The 21,114-nt window shown below is 27.6% G+C and overlaps 3 protein-coding genes and 1 long non-coding RNA gene across 7 annotated transcripts; 2 read left to right on the top strand and 2 right to left on the bottom strand.

Moving 5' to 3' along the window:
• The first annotated feature begins 133 nt into the window (after positions 1 to 133).
• LOC122516892 (protein dopey-1 homolog) lies at positions 134 to 14,488 on the top strand. 4 transcript variants are annotated; one of them, XM_043635089.1, is made up of 27 exons: positions 134 to 440; positions 976 to 1,216; positions 1,355 to 1,632; positions 1,754 to 1,919; positions 2,044 to 2,233; positions 2,530 to 2,705; positions 2,771 to 3,043; positions 3,143 to 4,697; positions 4,774 to 5,036; positions 5,109 to 6,243; positions 6,315 to 6,740; positions 6,809 to 7,119; positions 7,216 to 7,417; positions 7,495 to 7,899; positions 7,987 to 8,120; positions 8,206 to 8,362; positions 8,457 to 8,828; positions 8,915 to 9,053; positions 9,131 to 9,302; positions 9,392 to 9,603; positions 9,685 to 9,837; positions 9,917 to 10,112; positions 11,202 to 11,213; positions 11,613 to 11,780; positions 11,886 to 11,997; positions 12,133 to 12,144; positions 13,725 to 14,488. In XM_043635089.1, the coding sequence occupies exons 2-27, from the start codon at positions 1,161 to 1,163 to the stop codon at positions 13,932 to 13,934; spliced, it is 7,485 nt and encodes a 2,494-aa protein (XP_043491024.1). In that variant the 5' UTR covers positions 134 to 440; positions 976 to 1,160; the 3' UTR covers positions 13,935 to 14,488. The 4 variants fall into 4 exon arrangements, with proteins under 4 accessions (XP_043491024.1, XP_043491026.1, XP_043491023.1 ...); XM_043635091.1 differs by having other exon boundaries at positions 134 to 526; positions 11,667 to 11,780; XM_043635088.1 differs by having other exon boundaries at positions 134 to 526.
• LOC122516893 lies at positions 12,071 to 13,590 on the bottom strand. Its single transcript, XM_043635092.1, has 2 exons — positions 13,059 to 13,590; positions 12,071 to 12,636 (listed from the first exon to the last, which is right to left on the bottom strand). Exons 1-2 carry the CDS (start codon positions 13,123 to 13,125, stop codon positions 12,098 to 12,100), a joined length of 606 nt encoding a protein of 201 aa, XP_043491027.1. The 5' UTR covers positions 13,126 to 13,590; the 3' UTR covers positions 12,071 to 12,097.
• Positions 14,489 to 16,781: 2,293 nt separating the features above from the next.
• LOC122516891 lies at positions 16,782 to 17,132 on the bottom strand. The gene is made up of 2 exons (XR_006303687.1): positions 17,059 to 17,132; positions 16,782 to 16,954 (listed from the first exon to the last, which is right to left on the bottom strand). It is a non-coding gene; the product is annotated as an uncharacterized LOC122516891 (long non-coding RNA).
• A 319-nt stretch (positions 17,133 to 17,451) lies between these two features.
• On the top strand, positions 17,452 to 20,816 carry LOC122516890 (RB-associated KRAB zinc finger protein-like). Its single transcript, XM_043635087.1, has 9 exons — positions 17,452 to 17,853; positions 17,964 to 18,430; positions 18,497 to 18,775; positions 18,857 to 19,055; positions 19,178 to 19,435; positions 19,622 to 19,864; positions 19,932 to 20,279; positions 20,352 to 20,521; positions 20,620 to 20,816. The coding sequence occupies exons 1-9, from the start codon at positions 17,527 to 17,529 to the stop codon at positions 20,795 to 20,797; spliced, it is 2,469 nt and encodes an 822-aa protein (XP_043491022.1). The 5' UTR covers positions 17,452 to 17,526; the 3' UTR covers positions 20,798 to 20,816.
• The last annotated feature ends 298 nt before the right edge of the window (positions 20,817 to 21,114 follow it).

Below are 21,114 nucleotides of genomic sequence, written 5' to 3'. Positions count from 1 at the left end.
TATTTTATATAATTCATATAAATATTATTACAAATCTATTCTAATTTAATAATTGTTAATTTGTTTGAGAATATATATATATATATATATATATATATATACATATTATATATATATAACTCCAATAAAAAATTACTATAAATTACAACAGTGTTATATATGCATAAAAGAATTATGTTTATTTTTTACTTTTTTATTATTTAAGAGTCTATTGTGAAATCAACTTTAGTTTACTGGATAAGCATAGAATAAAGTATTGAAAAGTATTGAGAACGAGCAGGAAGTGGTTTTAAACGAGAAAGAGTGAGAGAATAAGAGGAAGAAAAAAAGAAAAACAACTTGATTACACATATGATAAAAAGTTCGAAGAAGCGTTAATTTTTGTCTATATATATACATATATGTATATATACATAGACATATTTTTTATGGATTAAGTGGTGTGTTTTATTTTGTCAAAATCTGGATGATAGTGAATCTTGCAAGTGGTTTATCGTAATTTACATCTTACCCATGATATTTAATCGTATGTTGATATAATGAACTTTACATTATCCTTGACAACATATGTAATTTTGAAATGTCAACATAAAATATTAATTGGTGCTTTTTTTCTTTTCTTTTTCGTTGAAACAGTCAAGATATAGTAGATACTAAGTGTTTCATTTTTAATATATATTTTAATTACAATATCAGTCATATTGACTCGAAAATTCAACAAAACTATTTTTTTTTTTATGTCATGTATTTGTAATGGAAAAAGATTTCTTTTTCTCAAATGAAATATATATATAGTTTTTTTCGTTCTATTTTAATTATTTTCGTTATCAAAAGTTACCATTTTATTATCGTGTATATGTAATATATTAAAAAGGAAGAAATTTATTTCTTCATAAGATTTGTATATTTTTATATATCATAAAATACTTATAAATGTGCATGGTAGGTTAATGTATTATTTATTTTAATTTATAGGTAGCAGAACATGGTTTTATCTACTTTTAATGCATGCTATATATTAAGTACCTCCGATGATATAAAAGAGCTGACCAAATTACCATCAATGTTTCTGATAACCGATGATGTAAATAGATGTTAATTATAATTGAAAAAATTAGAAAAGCTCTGATTTAAATAGATTTGATACATAATTAATAATCATGGGTTCCATAACTATGGAAGAATGTGAACTTATGAAAGATTCCAAGTATCGTGTGTAAGCATTAATTAACATAATTATATATTACTTAATTATATTGATAGAAAACGTAAATTATCTTTGCGAAAGTATAAGAATATAAACGAAAAATATGAATAAGAAGAACTGATAATTATGTTAATTTTATCTATACAGCTATGTCTCAGCCGTAGATAAGGCTTTGAAAAATTTTGAATATACTAGCGAATGGGCAGATCTTATTTCTGCGCTTGGAAAATTAAACAAAGTATTATTGAATCATATGAAGTTTCCAGTTATTCCAAGAAGAATAAAGATATCTAAGAGATTAGCACAATGTATGCATCCTGCTTTGCCTTCTGGTGTTCATTTAAAAGCTTTGGAAACTTATGATACCATTTTTAAATGCATGGGTACAAATAGACTCAGTCATGAACTTTTTATATATAGTGCAGGTAATTTAATTTCAATGATTTATGTGTTTCTGTCTATAATAGCTATGAAATAGAAACGTACTATAAATTTTGAAATTGAGAAAAATTGATCTATAATCATTATTTTTATTCATTCCCCAAGGTCTTTTTCCATTATTGGGTCATGCTGCTATGAATGTAAGACCATCTTTATTGACAGTATACGAAACTCATTTTGTACCTCTTGGAGAAAGACTAAGACCAGGGTTGAGTGGATTTCTAAGCGGTGTACTTCCTGGTTTAGAAGATGGTTCAGATCATTTTGATAGGTATAATAAAAATCTATCAAGAAAACAATTCATAATTTATGAATATGTAATCTCTTTATAAACATAAATTATCAATATTATTTTTATGATTCTATAATATTCAAAAAAATAAATTTATTATTAGGACTAATTCTCTGTTAGAGAAAGTATGTGAAGGAGTAGGCGCAGAACATTTTTATGCATGCTTATGGGATTGTTTGGCTTCAAATTCTGGAATACGATTACCAGCTATATCTTTTGTACTGTCACATTTAAATAAGAAAATACCTATGGAAGAGCAGAAGTTTATTATGGGTACTGACAGCGATATTATGGTATATATTTAAAAGTCTAAAAATTATAAATTTTTCAAACATAAAATTCGCAATATGCAGAGTGTTCTGTAATTGACAAATTTTCAAATTTATTTTTCTTAAAAGTAAAATCTTCTATGAACACATTTTATCCTATTGCCAGTATGGTTCTGTATTATATTTTATTGGTTCTTGTTGTTTATTTGTTGTTTTGTATTGGTTCTTGTGTTATATTCTTCTGTATTCGCTTGTATCAACAGTCACAGAACATCCTGTATATTTGTATATTATATACAATATTTTTTGTTTTTGTAAAGATTACTGCATTATGTGCTGGAGTGCAAGATAATTCAGTTCTAGTACAAAGAAGCGCTTTGGATTTATTACTGGTCGGTTTTCCAGTACACAATAGTTTATTGTTATATAAGGATATGGTATTGTTAATAACAGCTGCTCTTACCACAATATTGAGAAGAGACATGAGTTTAAATAGGTAAACATTTTTAAAATAAATCTAATATTTGTTAATAGTAAAAATATAATATGCAATTTTGTTAGACGTTTATTTGCATGGCTATTGGGAACCGAAGTAAATATATCAATCTTAAAAACAAAAACTCCTTCAACTACTAATGAAGTCACAGAGGATAATGTTACTTATTTTGATACATATGCAAAAGAAATGTTAATCGAAGCTATCAAATCATTATTGAAAAATAGTTGCAAGGAAAATCCTCAAGATTTAAAACCATACAGAATATTGGTTTCATTGCTAGACAAATCAGATATCGGACCAATAATTCTAGATGATATTTTGTTTGAAATTTTTAGGTAAATAAATACACACACACGGTGTTATTATAATAATTATTTAAAAATAGCATTAAGTATATTACAATTGAATTATATTTTTTGTATTTAAATTTATAGAACTTTTTATATTGCTTGCGGACAGTCAAGTAAAATACCGAAAACCAATGAAGTTGTCAAATCAGCAAATTTACTATTTTCAACATTGGAACCATCTTATGTTTGGATACATTGTGGTTTTTTGTTTGAAAAAGCTTGCCAAGCTAGAATAAAAACCCAGTGCAAAATAAAAGATACGATTGTTCAATCTATTGGTTGTGGAATACCAAATTTAATTGAAATATGTGTATTAACAGAATTTCTATTAGATACTGTATCATTGGACACATTCATAGATACTCCTTCTGACCATTTACCTACTTTATTTTACAATATTATTAGTAAATTGTTGTGCCATATTGATCTGCTTTCTTGTATGGAAATCTCTAAGAGTCTTCAACTATGTGCAAAAATTCTATCCAAAGTGCAACCAACAGTAGTGACAAGTCAAACGGGGAAACTTGAAATAGATGCTAAATTAGATTCTTCTCAAAATAATGCTATTACAAGTAGTAATGATAATTCTTTAATAGCAATTCCATTGGAAAAAAGTCAATCAGATAGTAAATTAAACAAAGCGGATGCTATGAATAATTCTTACAACGAGAAAAGTCCTAATCTTCGAAGAAGGGCTAATTCTGGTGGTACTACTAAAAGAATAGAAAAAAAATCGAAGAAAAAAGGAAGTAGAAGTATTTCTAAACTGAATGATGCTACTGTAACGCAAACTGATGATATTAATGTTTCGGTAACGATTAATGAAGATTTTAAATTATTACCAAGAAATAAAAGTATGGAAAACATACAGACGGATTCTGAAAAAACGGCCAAAAATATATTGGAAGAAAAATCAAGTATATTAAAAAATAATTCCGTACAGAACTATATGGATTCAATTAATTCTTTGAGAAGGGAAACATCTCCAGCATTTCAAGCTCAACATTCTATGTTAGAAAAATGTTTACGTCAATATGAAATTTTTTATGTGAAATTAATCAGCAACAGGGTACTTTCAAAAGAAAAGACTGTACAGAATATGTTTGATGATTTATTAATTTCTTCCCCTAGAGAAAGTTTTAACGAAAGAATGCATTATTTAGAATTTTTATTAAACTCCAGATTAAATTTAGAAGATTCTGGATTTTTTAGTCAAGATGTATCCGTTGTCGAAGATGTTAAATGTTTTAATATTCTCCACTCATATACCGACACGATTGCTCAATCTGAATGGGAAGAATCTGTTAAAATAGCATCAAGTTTACTTGTTGAATTATCTACTTTTCCGAAATATTTTCTTTCTGGGGATGGTCTATTGTTGGAAGATGAGCCAAAAGGAGCAATTGTCCTTCCAGATTGGTTAAAAGTGTTAATTGTTTGTGCTTGTTGGTTAGGGAAACAACCAACATTGCAATTAACGAGCATTGCCACATTGCTAGATTTAATAGCATTGTTAAAGGTACATAGTGATATTGAAATACATCCTAAAAGTGGAGAAGGTGTAACAACCGTAGTTATGATACCATTATTAAAACAGTGGCAAATAACTTATCTAATACAATACACCAACGTGTTTCAGGTAAGCGTTACTTTAATTATTTGATAAAATAATCAATTATATATCATTATATGTAAGTATACATTTTTGATTGAAGGTATTAGCACATTCTTTGTGGCATCATCTTGGTGAGCTGCCTGCTCATAAATACAGAATGAGATGTGTTGAGTTGATGCATGAATTACATCATGCTTTACATGATTCCTGTGATGCCGTTGAAGATGTAATAGGATCTGCACTTGTATCCGATAATATAGAGAAAAAGATAGAGGCATTCAATAGATTTGCAACTTTATGGCACCTTGGTCGAGAAATTGAAACAAATCCTAGATTACGTGGTTGCTTACGAGCATTTGATCAGTAAGGATTTATTTCGATTTATCATAAATAATTATATTGAATTTTTAATATATCCAAATTAATGTATTTCAGGTCGTTGTTAAAAATGTTAGATAATCTTCAATTATCAGATAATTCACCACTGAAATTACTTGCCCAATCATGGCTTCTTCAATCGCTTATGCGAGGAGACATTTCTCGCATATTGGATCCATTATTAACTATGTTATTAGATCCATCTACATGTCGTATGAGTGTACTTCATGTTAGTATACAACATAGTAATACTGTTTTAACAAAAAACGATCCAGTTGAAGAAAAATCTGAAATACAAGATGATTCAGAAGGTGCTGCTAAAATATATGCGATTAGTTCCGTAGATGGTAACGTAATATATCATGTTAGCGATGGTATGAATGAGGATAAAAAATCGAAAAAAGAAAAAAAGAAAAAAAAATCTATAAATCCTGTTAAAGTAAAAAGGATATTTGCTGTTACAACATTAGCTACTGGCGATAATTGTAACCATTATATTACCGAACGAAATCAATTTATGAAGGAATTAGAAGTTCCACCTAGTATTTCTGGCAATCGTAAAATCTCAGTATTTGTTAATCCTCTGTCAATAAATTGTAACGAAAATTCAAATGATTCGTTAACAGAAGACGATTCTTTTTCCAGTGTAAAAAAATCAAATTTGACTACAGAAATATTAAAAAATGCTACCAGATTTAGAAAAATAGATTTTGATAAAGGTTCCACAGCTAGTCTTGATGAAAGTCTCTTTGAATCTGCTAATTCAAGTCTCAAAGGAAAGGATAAAAATGCTTTAAAAAAAATGAATGGCGAAATGGGCTCGTCGTTAGATTCTATTACAAACAGTTTTGACTCTAGTAGCCCAGAATTGAATAATAAGCAAACTAAGCAGAAAAAGGATCATATTATGATATCAGGCGGTTCAAGAGAAATTGCAGGGACTATTTTAAAAGGAAAATATCAAAGTACTAATGAATTTACAACAAGCTATGATGTACACGATGTAGGAAGCTTTGAAACAAGCGCCGAAGTTCCTAGTTGGACAATGGATGGCGAAGAAGGTGATTTTGATTTAAGCACTACAGCAGAAGAATATTTTAGTAATTCTAGTACTACCAGCATCGTAGAAGAAATATTGAATGAAGTTCTCGATCGTGTAATGCAAATATGTGATGTTGAAACTAGTAAAACCGTAAGTAATTTAAGAATATAATTATCTTTTTTGAATATATATTTCTTTACAAAAAAATATTTTTTTTATAGACGAATGATGTTGTACAACATAATGTAAAAGCTAATCGCAATTCTGGAGTAGGTGTTCATAATCTTCACTCTCACATGCTTCTTTATTGTGGAGTATATGATTCAACAAGAACTTTATATGCTTTACGTACATTGAGAAATGAACTTATAACAAATACTAGAATGTTTTTGTGTTGCGCAGCTACAACCAGTGTCACTAATGCTACTAAAAATACAATACTATTAAATTTATTAGCTAGACATAGAAAAAGTGTATTTGGAAGAAACTTTCATGGTGATATAGCTAATACAGAATTTATAGCTGCATACAGAAGCAGCATGTATTTGGAAGTTTTAATTAGCGTTTGTCTTTATTTTGCTAGAAGTTATTATCCTAACTTAGGACAAATGAGACTCACACAAGAAGAAATTTCTGGAAATCGACAAGTAAGTATGATATGCTACAAGATTAGATGCATACATTAATTATTTGATTAATATTTATTTCTTCAAAGGTACAACTTGCAAGCGCAGAACTATTGACTCTAATATTCTCTGAGCTTATTCATATTGTACGAGATTCTGGAAAAGGTTTTAGTTGCTATATAGTAGATTTACTCGCAAAATGCAAAGTTCAGAAAGTTGCGCTTCATTGTCTTGTATCAAGTGTTATGAGTATGAAAAATGCAAATAAAGAAAATGAAGAAATCTTTACATTCACAGAAGAAATAATATCATTTAATGATCCAATTATAGAAAATGAAATTAATAAATGTAAATATAGAGCAAGTGATCACACTGAAGCTTTTCAAATACAATTGTTGAGGTAATAAAATATTTTACAAGAATTTCTCTCTCTCCCTATTACTCTCTATTTGAAATATAATATATTTATATTTTATATTGTATTATTCTTGTTTAGGTTGTTGTTAGCCTTGATAATGTTAGAGCATCAATGCAGTATACAAAAAGGAGAAGAAATCGGTGTTATGACATCGTCTATACCAAGTACTCCAACTCGATCCATTTCAAATTTAACAGCTAATAACTTGAAATATGTACCTGGTATTCCAATACCGCAACAGTCAATGTTTCTTAACAGTATTCTTAGTGCATTACAATTGGTTTGTTATAAAAAGTATTGATGAATTAATATATAATAACATTTAATCTTTTTTTATTAATTATGATATTATTTTAGGAACATATGAGACATCTGCATCAACATTGGACAACTCTTGTTACATCTAGTCTTCCATTTATGGGCTCGTCATTAACATCAATTGTAACATCAGTGATTCATCAACTATGTTATAATATTGAACATTTAGCTTCTTATTATATCAATGAAGAAGCAACTTTGCTTTCATCAAAGTTGCAAGACATAAGCACGGTTGAATGTTGCTTACCTGCTGATTATACAGTAATGCATTTAGAGGCACTAACATTTTTGCTTCATTATTGTTTGTTGGATACGTCGCAGCAAATTGGTTTCTCATTTAATCAACCATTAAGTGGTACAGTTCAAACTGGCGTACCTGGAGCAAATCCTGGACAGATTTTTAGCAATCTCATCCATGTTTTTATGCCAAGTCCACTTTCCCCAGTAAGAAAAATATATGCAATTATTTCTTCTCTATTGATTTTTATAAATTATTTAATAGAGATTATTTCATCAAATAAATATATTTAGGAACTTATGTCAAAGGAGAAGAACGGGGCAAATGAATTACATCAACATGCAAGAAGAACAGCGTTAAGTCATTTACCAAGAATAATAGCTTCGCTTTCAACTTTATGGCAAGCAGTTTTAGCTACAAAAGACAAGTTTGTACAATGTTTTTATTTATAAAAAAAATTATTTATTATAATTAGATCAATATTTATTGTATCTTTTTTATTTTTTATACAGTGAACAAGCAACATGTGTAGTCGGCAGTCCAAGAATAGTAAAACATCAGCTATTAGAACTTCTATCACCTATATCTTTCCATCATGGAGTAAACTTTCTTGCTGCAGTTGCAGTTGCTTGGCATGAAAGGCGACAGTCTACTACTACCTCAAAGAAGGTAAATTCATAATGTTATATTTTTTTTATAAATGCAGTATAAATATAAAAATATTTTCATATTTATATTTAAATGTATATATTTGTATATGCAGGTACTTCCAGAAGCTTGTCCAAATCAACAAGTAATGGTACATTTAGTTAGTGCTATACGAGTTATACCGATTGATACATTAGTTCAAACAGTACATCAAGTAGTGAAAACACCACCTCCGATTCATGGTGTTAAGCAAGATTTTTCATTAGAAGTTTCTGTGCTAGAATTACTCTATGTTTACATGCAAAGTAATGCCTCACAATCACTTATTGAATCATGGGCATCGTTACTTGGTTTATTGAAAGATGGTTTGTCCTTAACAGCACCTGCTCAATTTCTATTATTAGCTATTTTAAATGAATATGTACAAAAATGTCCTCCTATGCAAGAGAAAAAAGATATTAGAGACTTACAAGACGTATCTGCAAAGGTAATAATTTATTTGTAGAGTATTAACTATTTCATAATTATTTTTAAATAATACTTATAATTAAATATGAAACTATTGAATTCTAGTTGATCGAATCATGTTCGCAAATAGCTGGAGCATGTTTAGAACAAACAACATGGTTAAGAAGAAATTTAGCAGTACGCGAAGATGTTTTCGAAGTTGTCGAAGGTTCCTCAGAAGGTAAAGAAGGCAAAAATGGTTCTGGTATGTAATCTTAAAATATTTTATATTTGTTACGACTTATACAAATTATTATTAACAATAATTTTCTTTACTTTTAGTAACACCAGGCACACCTCCAAATGTAGCCTATAGTGTTCAAGCGCAAGCAGTGTTAGCTGAAATATTAGCACCGTTATTAGATGTTAGTTATGGCTCACAAGAAAAAGAAAGAGTTGTTACATTACTCACAAATCTTATGTACAATGTTACTCCGTATCTTAAAAATCACACGTAAGTTTATTAGAATATTAATAATTAAAAATTTAATAATTAAAATTAGTTTAAATTATAAAATTTATATATTTTTCTTATACTTTTAGAATGAAAAATATAGCGTCATTCACAGCCTGTTCTCAATTATTAAGTTCTCTTTCCGGATATCAGTACACTAGAAAAGCTTGGCGTAAGGATGTGCTTGATTTGTTACTTGATCCTGCATTCTTTCAAATGACGCCTGCATGTTTACCATATTGGAGAACAATTATAGATAATTTAATGACACATGATAATACTACCTTCCGAGATTTAATGAGTAAGTAGATTTTTATTTTATTTTTTTTTGTAGTCTTCAATTATTTTAAAAGATTTATATAAAAAAATTTTGATTATTTAGATCGCGTTTCGATGGCACAAAGTAGTGGCATTAGCATATTTTCTACGAGAGAACAGGAATACGAACAAAAAGCTCAACTTTTGAAGAGATTGGCTTTTGTAATTTTATGTAGTGAAATGGATCAATATCACAAATATATGCCAGAAATTCAGGGTATTATAGTATAGTATATTAAGTATGCTTATTGCTTCTAACAAAAATGGAATGTTATATAAATTTTATTTTTTATTAGAACGACTTGCCGATAGTCTACGTCTACCACAAGTTATTCCATCAATTCAAGCACAAGTATTTTTGTGTTTTCGAGTATTACTTTTACGAATGTCACCGCAACATGCTACTTCCTTGTGGCCTGTTATAGTCAGTGAACTTGTGCAAGTCTTTCTGTACATTGAACACGAACTAAACACAGATAGCGAGGAATTTAGGTATGTTCTGAAATTGTTTATATTTATCTAACATTTGGAATGAAATGTGTGCTTGTGGGATAATTGCGTTGCTCTTAATGCATGATGGATTTTTAATATGTACAATTGTTGGGAAAAATATATCTTCCGATAAAAGAGATATAATATTTACATAATATACAAATTTAATCATTTTTTATTTTATTTATTCGTAGTTGATTTTTTTTAAAAAAAAAAAATGCATCATAGATTAATATAAGTTATTTAAATTTAATTATATATTTTTTTTTACATATTAATTTAATATTACTTATATTTATGTAGCATTTTTAGTATAAAACACATTGTAGAATATCATTAAATCTATAAAAGCATTTGTTTAACATTAGTATTATATAGTGTGTCCTATAACTGATAATACAGACAAACAGGGGTGATTCTACATGAAAAACTAAATTGATAATGTAGAATAACATTTGTTTAAGGCTTTGTTTGTTTTTTAAATAAGTATGAAAATTTATCGAATATCTGTGCACTTGATTGATCTTGCAATCCTGGAAACTAAAAGCTTTGTTCCATGAACATAAGAGTAGAACCGATGTAAAAAATGTTATCATACTGACAATGTTTATAAACATATTTGAAAGTATAAAAATGATCTTCGAAATATTCGAGAGGAAGATAGTGAAATCCGTCGAACTGAAATTGAATCAAGTGCATATATACTTGACAAATTTTCAAACTTATTTTTTACAAATCAAAAAGACTTATATGAATAAATTTTATTCCACACTATCGACTTTTATTGTTAGTTTTCCATGTAGAATTACCTTCTGCTCGCTTGTACCATCAGTTACAGGATACCCTGTATAAAAAGTTAAATAATTATTATAGTATATTAAAAATGTAGCTCTTTTTTTCCTTCTGAATTATATATTAGAAGTTTACATCCAAACCCGTATGCTGCAGTCCGATCCTAATTTGCCTACATAATTTTCCTCTAACATGGATAAATACCTAATAACATATTGTTTTTGAATTTGTTATGGCATTCGCGATTTGATGGGATTTGTGATGCCACCATGAATTTGATTGGTGTTGGGACATCAGTCGTCAGAGCAGGTAATTACATGGCTATTGTGTTTTTCATTGATTTTGTCCTTATGTTTTATGTTAATCTATGTATTTTTTAACATAAATTCAAGGAAATAACAATAGAATATAATTATAATATATTAATCCTATCGAAATCATTATATATATGCTATTATAATAATAATTATTATTATTGAAATATAGTTTCTCATTATCATTGCCAATAATCCAATTGAATGTAAAAGAATGCTTACATATATTATTAATGACATTAATTGTGTTTGGAACCCTTGAGTTTTTGTTTCTTTTTTTTTCAGTTGTTTAAACTTTAATACAAGTATGCTATGTTATTTAAATCAGTATGTAAATGAAAATAATTAATATAAAATGAAATATTGTTTACTGACAAATTTTTTGTTTTAATAGTTCACATATAAAAGTTATCTCTGTTTTGGATTCTTCTTGGGCTATAAATGCTAGCAATGGTCTACAAGCTCATGGTCATCCACACTGGTTACAGTTACAACTTGCTGCTGCTAAATTATTAGATCTTGTGTTATTACTTCCAGCACATAGATTACCTCAATTCCAAATGTAAGTATCATTTGTTGTAAGATATAATGATGAGATTAAAGAACATATGTTTCCTATATCACAAATTTTTACACCTAATTTTCTTTATTAAATTCATTTTTATAGGTATAGATGGGCATTTGTTGGAGGTGCCGCAGTTGGATGTTCAAACAATAATAATCTCTCTTCTGATTTCGTGCCACACATAACAAGGATAGCAAAGCTTATGGATAACAAGGTATTAATTTTCTTAAATAACTTTAATTCATAAAATATACAGACATTGATTATTTTCTATTATCGTTAAATATAAAGAGACTGAATATTTTTATAAAATTTTATTTATTATAAATAATGTCTTCTTGTTTGGAAGAACATTCTTCAGGTAATAGGCACTGTTGTTGTTTATCATCGAACACATAATTTTCTTTGCATTCGCATCCACTTTTGCATGGAGTATAGCAGTCTACTATATTAGGTTCTTTGCATGTAAATTGACAAAGACAATGAGTCCATACTGATTTCTCATCACAGATCTTGGAGGAACTTTTTATTCCAAAATAATCAAATTCGTCGTAATCGTATCCAGGAATACGATGTTTGGTATAACGATATACTTTTTCAGGCACTTTATACCAATCCAATTGATTATTAAGCGAGTTAGTACGTCTGAATGAATTTTTATCGTTAGAAAATGCGATGGAGAAATCATTTATATCTGGATACATGTCGTTTTGTAATTCTGCATTCTCTATATCATTTAAAATATAGAAATCATCTTGTAATGCATTCTGTGGATTATCTCCCCAACTCTGTACATAATCGATTGATGCATCTTGATAAAATTCATGATTGTAGTCTGCGTCATCTTTGTATTCTATAACATATCATTTTTATTGAACATTCTAATTAACAATTAACATATTAATTATCATTTAAGTCACAGAATTAATAAATGCTTCATAATTATTTTTTATTTAAGGCTAAATAATACAGCATTAATTTTTCTAATAATAATTAATAGCAATTAACTGAAATTGAAACTATTAAAGAAGCTTTATACTAGTATGATTTGGTATATCATTATCTCTTATGTTCTTTACATGTTTCATATATTTTAAATAAATATAAAAATCCAAATAAATATTTAAAAAAAGAAAGAAAAAATATAAGTTTCTATTAAATGATATTAAAAATATTTTTTAATAGCTATTTTCTAATAGAAATAATAATTTAATATTATTAATATCTATTACTTTGTTTTTTTTGTTACATTTTCCTTAAATATGTGGTACTTACGTCCATTCGTTAAAATAATTAAATAAAAGATGAAACAAAGAATATTCTCCATTCTAACCATTGTCATGAGCACATTCACACTGACTGTCTGTGGGATATGTAAACTCTTTACTTATTATTACACACAAATGTATTCAATTAACTATCGAGCTATGTACTCATACGCATGCACACAAATACAGAGACATCCTCATATGCATATAGGTCTATTTAAAGTTCTTTCCACGATATTTCTTTAAGCTTGATTTTTCTTGGCTTCTTAATCATATTGTATTTCTTTTTTGTAATTTTATATACCTATCATTGATAAATTATGAATATTATTATGTAAATGTATAATTGTATAATATAATGCTATTTCAATTGTATTAATTTAGTAACCAACGTGCTTATTTTGGCACAGTAGAAGATGAGATATATACACTTGGTTTATTTTTGCAGCTATACCAATAACTATATGTCTGTTTTGTGTTTGTATGTACTTGTATTTTTTATACGGTTGTATATGTATTTTTCTAACTTGTAAATTTGTTTTAAGTAACTTATAATAATAATTACGATAATTTTATTAAATAAATTCTAAATATTTAATTATATACATATATATGTAATTGTTAACAGTATAATCCAATTGTTTAATATTGTATTATTTAATTCTATTTTCAGTACAAGCAGGAACCACCTGTCTCACAGATAAATCCAGGAGAACTGATCTTAACGTCAAATTCAATACGTTCGTTGCAAGATTTACATCATTTTTTTATATCGCTGAGTCGTAAATCAAATAACATTTGTGCTCTTGTCAATAATACACAATTGGAAAGTGTAATAGAACAAGACTTTTTAGAAAAAATGCCAGTCATACCTACGAGGTAGTAGGAATATATAAGTTTGATTATTTAATTATCTTTCAAGCGAGAAAGAGAAGAGATATAATTCAGAGTTTTTAAGATTCTTTATTCTTTTATATCTTTTAATATGATAATATGTAATTGTTAATCAATGTATAAGATAAAGAAAAAACAAAAGAAAAAATTACTTTATCCTTTATCTGCTTAATGTACTATTAATTGTTTTAAAATTGTAAAGCTTTGTTATATACTATATACTAAATGTTAAAGGATTCAAACTATTATATATAACATAATTTACCCCAAATTACTTTTATTTTGTATTGGCTAAGCTCCTCATTCGGTTGTGAGTAGTTATTCAAACGTATGATGCACTATAATAAGATTTGACTGGGATATTTATCCATAGTGATATATAGTTTATATTATAATGTTTGTGTAAATGAAAATAATGCTTCATTATTCATTTACATAATGTTCATTGATATAGTTCTATCAATTGTACAGCATGATTTTTCTATATGTCGTCTGTATTTTCAAGCTAGAAAGATAATAATTACAAAGAGAAAGATGTTTTTACATCGAGTTTATTTTTTCATTACTGTATAAAATTATTCTTAAATGTAAAAACAAAAAAAGAAATATATGTATACATATATAAATATTACCAAAAGAAGTAATATAATTAAATAATGCTTCACGTTATAAACAAAATTATACTATATAAGATCGTTCATATAACTAAAAATAATTCGATAATATTTCACATATATTAATTTTAATTAACAATTTAGATTGATATTATAAAATTTTGTAGAAAATAATTGAATTTTATTTATGAAAATTAAAAGTTATGCTTAATATTTTTAGAAGTTATTTCAAATACCTTATATATAATTATTTTTTTAACTATACAATATTCGTTGGAATTATTTTTTGTTAATATTAATATTTATAGATTTATCGAATTGGATCTAGTTATTTCAATTATCTTGTATAATGAAATATAATATATTTATTTAAAAATTGTCTATTAGTAAAAAATTCATTAATACGTTAAGTGCTATGTCAGTCCCCAGGGATTGACAGTGTACTTTCCGTTTAAGCGGCGTCAGTACCTAGGGATGATAGTAGACTTTTCGTTTGGACGGCGTGGGTCTGACTGATTGTCTCTTGGTGTTCGTCTTTTTGCTGCTTGAGCGGAAAGCATACCATAATCGGCGTCGCACTCAACGTGTTAAATTAAATTTATAAAAATTGGTTATAAAAGAAACACACACAAACGCACACACATGTATGTATGTGTATATTTTTTCAAATCTTATTTCAATGTTTATGAATGTGTAAAAAAGTGTAAAGAAAAACAAAGAAAGAGAAAAACGAACAAATATTTAGAATTCTTCCGTTAATCACATTTGAACATTTTCTTCTCAGAAATAAACAATTTTTGCTACCACAATAATGTATATATATATACTATATACAAATATCTTTCTCCCACCGATATGTACATGTACCTAATATATAACATTTATATGGAAGAACTGCTGTCTGATTATTTTTATATTTGCAGTAAAGTAAATGAAAGTAAAAGATTATAATTATAATCAATTATATATTAATTATGAAGTTATGCTTATGAACGATTGTTTTATCCAATTCTATAAAAAAGAGATATGAGTTTATTATGTAAATGCATTTGTTGTACAATTGTTGGTTTTATCTATGTGGTAATGTGCATTTGAATATGGCGAAAGGATGAAGGCGGATGAATTATATGATAAATAAGTAAATACGCGTTTACATATAAAATTCTCCATATTGGTTTATATTCAAGCATTGAACATAAAATTTCAATTGATTTGAATAGAAAAATTATAATGTATATATATAGACAGGATGTTCTATAACTGGTGGTACAAGCGAGCAGGGGGTAATTCTACATGAAAAACTAAGTCAGTAATGTAGAATAACATTTGTTTGTTTTCTTTTCTTTTTAAATAAGTTTGAAAATGTGTCAAATATACATGTACTTGATTGAGTTTCAACCCTGGAAACTAAAAGCCTTGTTCGATAAACATAAGAGTAGAACTAATGCAAAAAATATCATCATACTGAAAATATTTGTAAACATATTAATAAGTACAGAATACTTTCCAAAATAACCAAGAGTAAGATAGCGAAGTCCGTAAAGATGAAAATGAATCAAGTGTGAAAATGAAGCACGTGTATTTGATAAATTTGTAAACTTATTTTTCTCCAAAACAAAACCTAATATGAAAAAACTTTATTCTACATTCTTGAATTAGTTTTCATGTAGAATCCCCTGCTTTCTAGTTACACGACACCATAAATATTATTATGTAATATGAAAAGTATTAAAAATACTTTTAAAAAATGAAAAGTATTGCTGTTTATAGTTGGTAAACTTTATTTATAAACAAAAAAAAGAGAGAAATTCCATAAAATAATTTATTATATTATAAAACATGGAAATATTTATAAATGATAAGGTTATGATTGCATTTTTTAACAAAAAACGTTCTAGTCACGTTTACAAATTTAATCTTGATATATTTTATAATCCATACTTTCCACATATAAACTTCTACCTTTTAAAATACGGATGTAATGCGCTATTTCAAGTATATAGCGTCTTATAGTGCGCGCGTGCGTGTGTGTGCATTTAAACTTTAAAAATATATTTTGGTAAATCAAAATTGTGTATATATATATATATATTTTTTTTAATACTTCATATTTTTTTGTTTTACAGAAATGAATTGTATTAAAGATATGTATAAAAGAAATTATTTCGAATTAAAATACATTGTGCTCTCCTTTTTTTTTTTAAACGATTATTCAAAAATTCTTTGTAATATTTTAGTTAGTTTAGTTAGTAATAGTGCATTTTGAATGAATTATTGATTAAATAAATTTAAAAAAATTTCTTATTGTTTTTTTGGAAAGCCATTAGATGTACGCATGCGACTGATGGTAATGCAATTGTTTCACGAAGGAAAAATTTATTTCGTATTGTATAATCTAGAAAAAAAGAAAAGATTAAAAAACTCAGATTATTGTTAAAAAAATTAAAAGAATGATGAACAATAAAAAGAACAGAAACAGAATTTGGGAGATATCCGTACATTAAAGACGACAGTATTAAGCAATATTCTTGAATATAAGCGGTTACGTGTCTAACCGGTTTTCTCGAATCGTAGTCGACAGACGACTCGTCCTTTACGGATTAAAAGACGTGAGGTGAAAGTAAGATGACAAAAGAAAAATCTCAGTTTCACGAATTGACCAAATTTTACTCAAAGAAGATATACTTAAAAATAAGGCTAATGTAGACTTAACTAAAAATATGCTCGTATTAGAAAGCTTGAAAAAGTATTTAAATCGTTATTGCTTACAATGGAATACCAACTAACCTAATTCGTGACTTGTTTGCAATCTTTATTTTAAACGGATAAATAATCTTAAAAAAGGAAGAAATACGTGTGTTGTATTTTCTCCATTATTTTATCTATCAATATTTCAGAAACATATATATATATATATAAATATATATAAATATAACGATAACATAATTAGTTGTTGAAATATTTAAAATGGCTGTTGTTAACAAGTGGGAGAATGTATGTAGATTGTGTTCAGAGGAGAAAATCGAGATGTTGCCAATATTTGGCATTGAAGGTGTACGACGTAAAGTGGTGCAAAAATTGAGAGCTTGTTTGCCAGTTTTAGTGTATAAAACCGACCCACTGCCTAAACAAATTTGTCAGTTTTGCGCAGCACGTCTTGATGATATTTATGAATTTAGAGAATATTGTCTTAATGTTTATAAGGATATGCATGTTAAACTATTAACTTATAGGGACGTTGAATCTGTACAGATATTTTTTGAAGCTATGAAAAATTCTCCTGATCCTTGCCAGGTATGTTGTTTTATGTAAAATTTTACTGATGATAGTCATTGATGTGCATGGATATAACAGTAAACACAATAGTATCTAATAATTATATTTATATAAAACATTTTCAATAGGCACAACTCTGCACCGAAAAAGTTAGAGCTCCGCCACCATTAGTGCCATTACCATCGTTACTATCTTTTGAAAGTTCTTCTATGTCAGCCGAGGTTAATCGAGAACAACAATCTAATAGTTGCATCGAGACATTGTCTGAACTACCATGCGAAGTAGAAATTGAAGAAGTTAATTCGGAAACATTTCTCGGAGATGAGACATGCGAAAGTACAGACTCAAGGACATTATCCGATAATGAATTCTATCTAATGACAGACAAACAACTTGATTTTAACGTTTTTGAACATATGGAGAATGATAATGATTTTTCTAAGGAGGAATTTGGAACCAAGAAAGGGGAGAAACGAACTAGTATTTTAGAACAAGTTTTAACCGGAAGTTTAACTATGAATGATCGTATGGAATTAAAAGGCAGGGAACATTTAACATCAGAGTGGTGGTGTGCACCTTGTAATAGTTATTACAAGTGAGTATATAATTTATAATTAATTGTAGTTTGTTTCTAATATAAAGAATAATTTTTAATACATAGAACAAGAGAGTGCCTGATAAAGCATCTTCAATTCCATTGTCCACGTAAATATAAGTGCAGAAAGTGTTCTATGTCTTTTGAATCAGTTGAAGATTTGGCCAAACATGAAGGTACTAATCATTTGAAAGTTACATTGGATTTCAATGAAATAGTGAAAGAGTGTCATCAATGTGATCGCAAATTTGTTAGTTGGGAAATGTTAAAGCAACATAGAATGCGTGATCATTTAGGTGAATCTATTACATTAGGAATGAATACATGGTGCTCATCTTGTAACAGGTACTTCATTAAATCTACAAATTAAATTATTATTTATTTAGACATGTATATTCATATATGAAAAATTCGATTATTTTCTAGATTTTTCCCCACAATAGAAGCATATCACAATCATCAACAATTGCACCAAAATAATAATCATTCCATGGTACAAACGCAACAACTTTCTATGCAATCTAGTAAATTTTCTATATTTGGTCTTGGAGATCATTTACAAGAGATTAAAAAGGAACATTCGCCCGAAAATACTAAATCGCTTACTTGTCCTACTTGCGGAAAAGTAATACACTCATAATATTTTCTTAAATTTTTAGTATTACTTGTTATAATAAAGTTATATTTGAAAAATAATTAAAAATGATTAATAATTTTATTTAATCTTACATTTATATTTGACTGTAGGTATGTACGCAACAAAGTGCATTATCCAATCACATGCGTATTCACGAACCTAAAAGACATAAATGTGACATTTGTGGTCGATCATTTGGATTATTTATACGTTTAGTAGCACATAGAAAGAGTGAACATGATCAACAAACTTCTATGTCCCCACTTATGGCATCCGTTGAACAGGAAGAAGCTTTAAATGCTGCACGAGAAGCACGAGAAGCTAGAGAAGCTTGTACTCGTAGAGGAAGAACCAGAACATATTCAGAGGTTTAATTATTACAATTTATATATATATATTTATTTCTTTTATATATTAAAGTTTATATATATATATATATATTAAATTCTATATATATTAAAATGATGATTATTAAAAATAATATTTTACTGATAAGCTTTAAGTGTAATGAGTTTGTTTGAGTAAAATTATAACTTTCTATAAATTATTTTCAGGCATTTGATCGAAATAATATATTGAATAGCGTTGAATCCTTAGCAAAACAAAATGCTTCATTACAAATTAGCAGTGTAAATAAAAATGTTTCACGCTGTGGTATTTGTTTACAATGGTTCAATGATTACACAACTATGATGATACATTTACGAACGCATCCAGAATTCTATACATGTAAAAATTTCACTTGTCCTATATGTAAAATATCTTTTAAAGAAAAATGGCAACTTTTCAGACACGAGGTAAAGTATATTATAACATGATATTAAGTTATAAAAAGTTCATTATTTTTATATCTGATTTTTACAGGTATCACATAACCGTACCGACACATCATCCTCCTATGCATGTAATGTTTGCAATAGAATATTTCTAGAAAAGAGTTTATTAAAAGTACACGAAAAGACACACGTTGTAGATAAAACGTATCATTGTTCAAAATGTAATAAACTTTTTTTCAAAGAAATTTCATTGCTTGCCCATCAATGTACGGGAGAACTATTACATCGGAAAAAAGATTTAACTTCGAAATCTACCCAAAAATCGGTGTTACAAAATACAAAAAGATATAGGTGCTCTAAGTGTAACGCATCTTTTAATAATCCGCAATTAAGGAAAGCTCATATGAGAATTCACACAGAGAGTATTAATGCCACAGTAGGTTTAATTTTCGTTTTATATCTTCTCGCAATAATATCGAGTAGCTTTTAAATAATTTTATAAATCTAGGTACGACAAGCTAAGCTAATAAAAGAAGAGCCAGAAAATGATTTAATGCCAGAATTGAAACCAGAAACGTCGCTGGAATACATCGTGCCCTCTATCGAACCAAAAGTTGAGATCAATGAAGAAACTACACCACCTCCACTTAAGAGAACTCTCATCAGAACAAGTGGAGGGTAAGACGTATAAATTCAATATTTTAATTGTTCTTCCTATATAAAGATTTCTTCTTTTTTATTTTTTTTTGATTACATAATTTTTTAATTTCTTATAGATATCGTTGCGGTTTTTGTCAATCTCCGTTTGTCTTGAGAGAATTAGCAATCGCACATTTGAAATCTGCGCATCCTGTAATGCCATATCAATGTCCTTATTGTACAAAACGATTTACTACTCAATATACATTTACGCATCATATTAAGACCGACCATCCTGAAGAACCAGAAAATTAAATAGTAACAGAGAAAAAAATCATCTAGTAGTAACAATAATAATAATAATAGTAATAATAATAATAATAATGATAATGATAATGATAATGATAATGATGATAATAATAATAATAATAATGATAATAATAATGATAATAATAATAATAATAATAATAATAATAATAATAGTAACAATAATATTAAATAGTAGAAATACAAGGTATATAAAAATGCATGTTGCCTCTTTCTACTAAAAAATGTGCCTCGTGTGATAATGGAGAAACTCGTATAAAAAATATGATAATATAGAATATATGCAAAATTTTGATTTTGCAAAA

The sequence above is a fragment of the Polistes fuscatus genome, unplaced genomic scaffold (genome assembly GCF_010416935.1).
Source record: "Polistes fuscatus isolate 324 unplaced genomic scaffold, CU_Pfus_HIC Scaffold2, whole genome shotgun sequence".
Lineage (NCBI taxonomy): Eukaryota > Metazoa > Arthropoda > Insecta > Hymenoptera > Vespidae > Polistes > Polistes fuscatus.
This window is presented reverse-complemented; position numbering and strand designations above follow the sequence as displayed.

Excerpts from the sequence above, each read along its gene's own strand:
- LOC122516892 (XM_043635089.1), top strand. The coding sequence starts at position 1,161 with ATGGGTTCCATAACTATGGAAGAATGTGAACTTATGAAAGATTCCAAG. Across the intron at positions 1,633-1,753 it reads ACTTTTTATATATAGTGCAG|GTCTTTTTCCATTATTGGGT; the intron begins GTAATTTAATTT and ends TCATTCCCCAAG. Across the intron at positions 8,829-8,914 it reads TACAAGACGTATCTGCAAAG|TTGATCGAATCATGTTCGCA; the intron begins GTAATAATTTAT and ends ATTGAATTCTAG.
- LOC122516893 (XM_043635092.1), bottom strand. The coding sequence starts at position 13,125 with ATGACAATGGTTAGAATGGAGAATATTCTTTGTTTCATCTTTTATTTA. Across the intron at positions 12,637-13,058 it reads AATTATTTTAACGAATGGAC|AATACAAAGATGACGCAGAC; the intron begins GTAAGTACCACA and ends GATATGTTATAG.
- LOC122516890 (XM_043635087.1), top strand. The coding sequence starts at position 17,527 with ATGGCTGTTGTTAACAAGTGGGAGAATGTATGTAGATTGTGTTCAGAG. Across the intron at positions 17,854-17,963 it reads ATTCTCCTGATCCTTGCCAG|GCACAACTCTGCACCGAAAA; the intron begins GTATGTTGTTTT and ends CATTTTCAATAG. Across the intron at positions 19,056-19,177 it reads CTTGTCCTACTTGCGGAAAA|GTATGTACGCAACAAAGTGC; the intron begins GTAATACACTCA and ends ATTTGACTGTAG.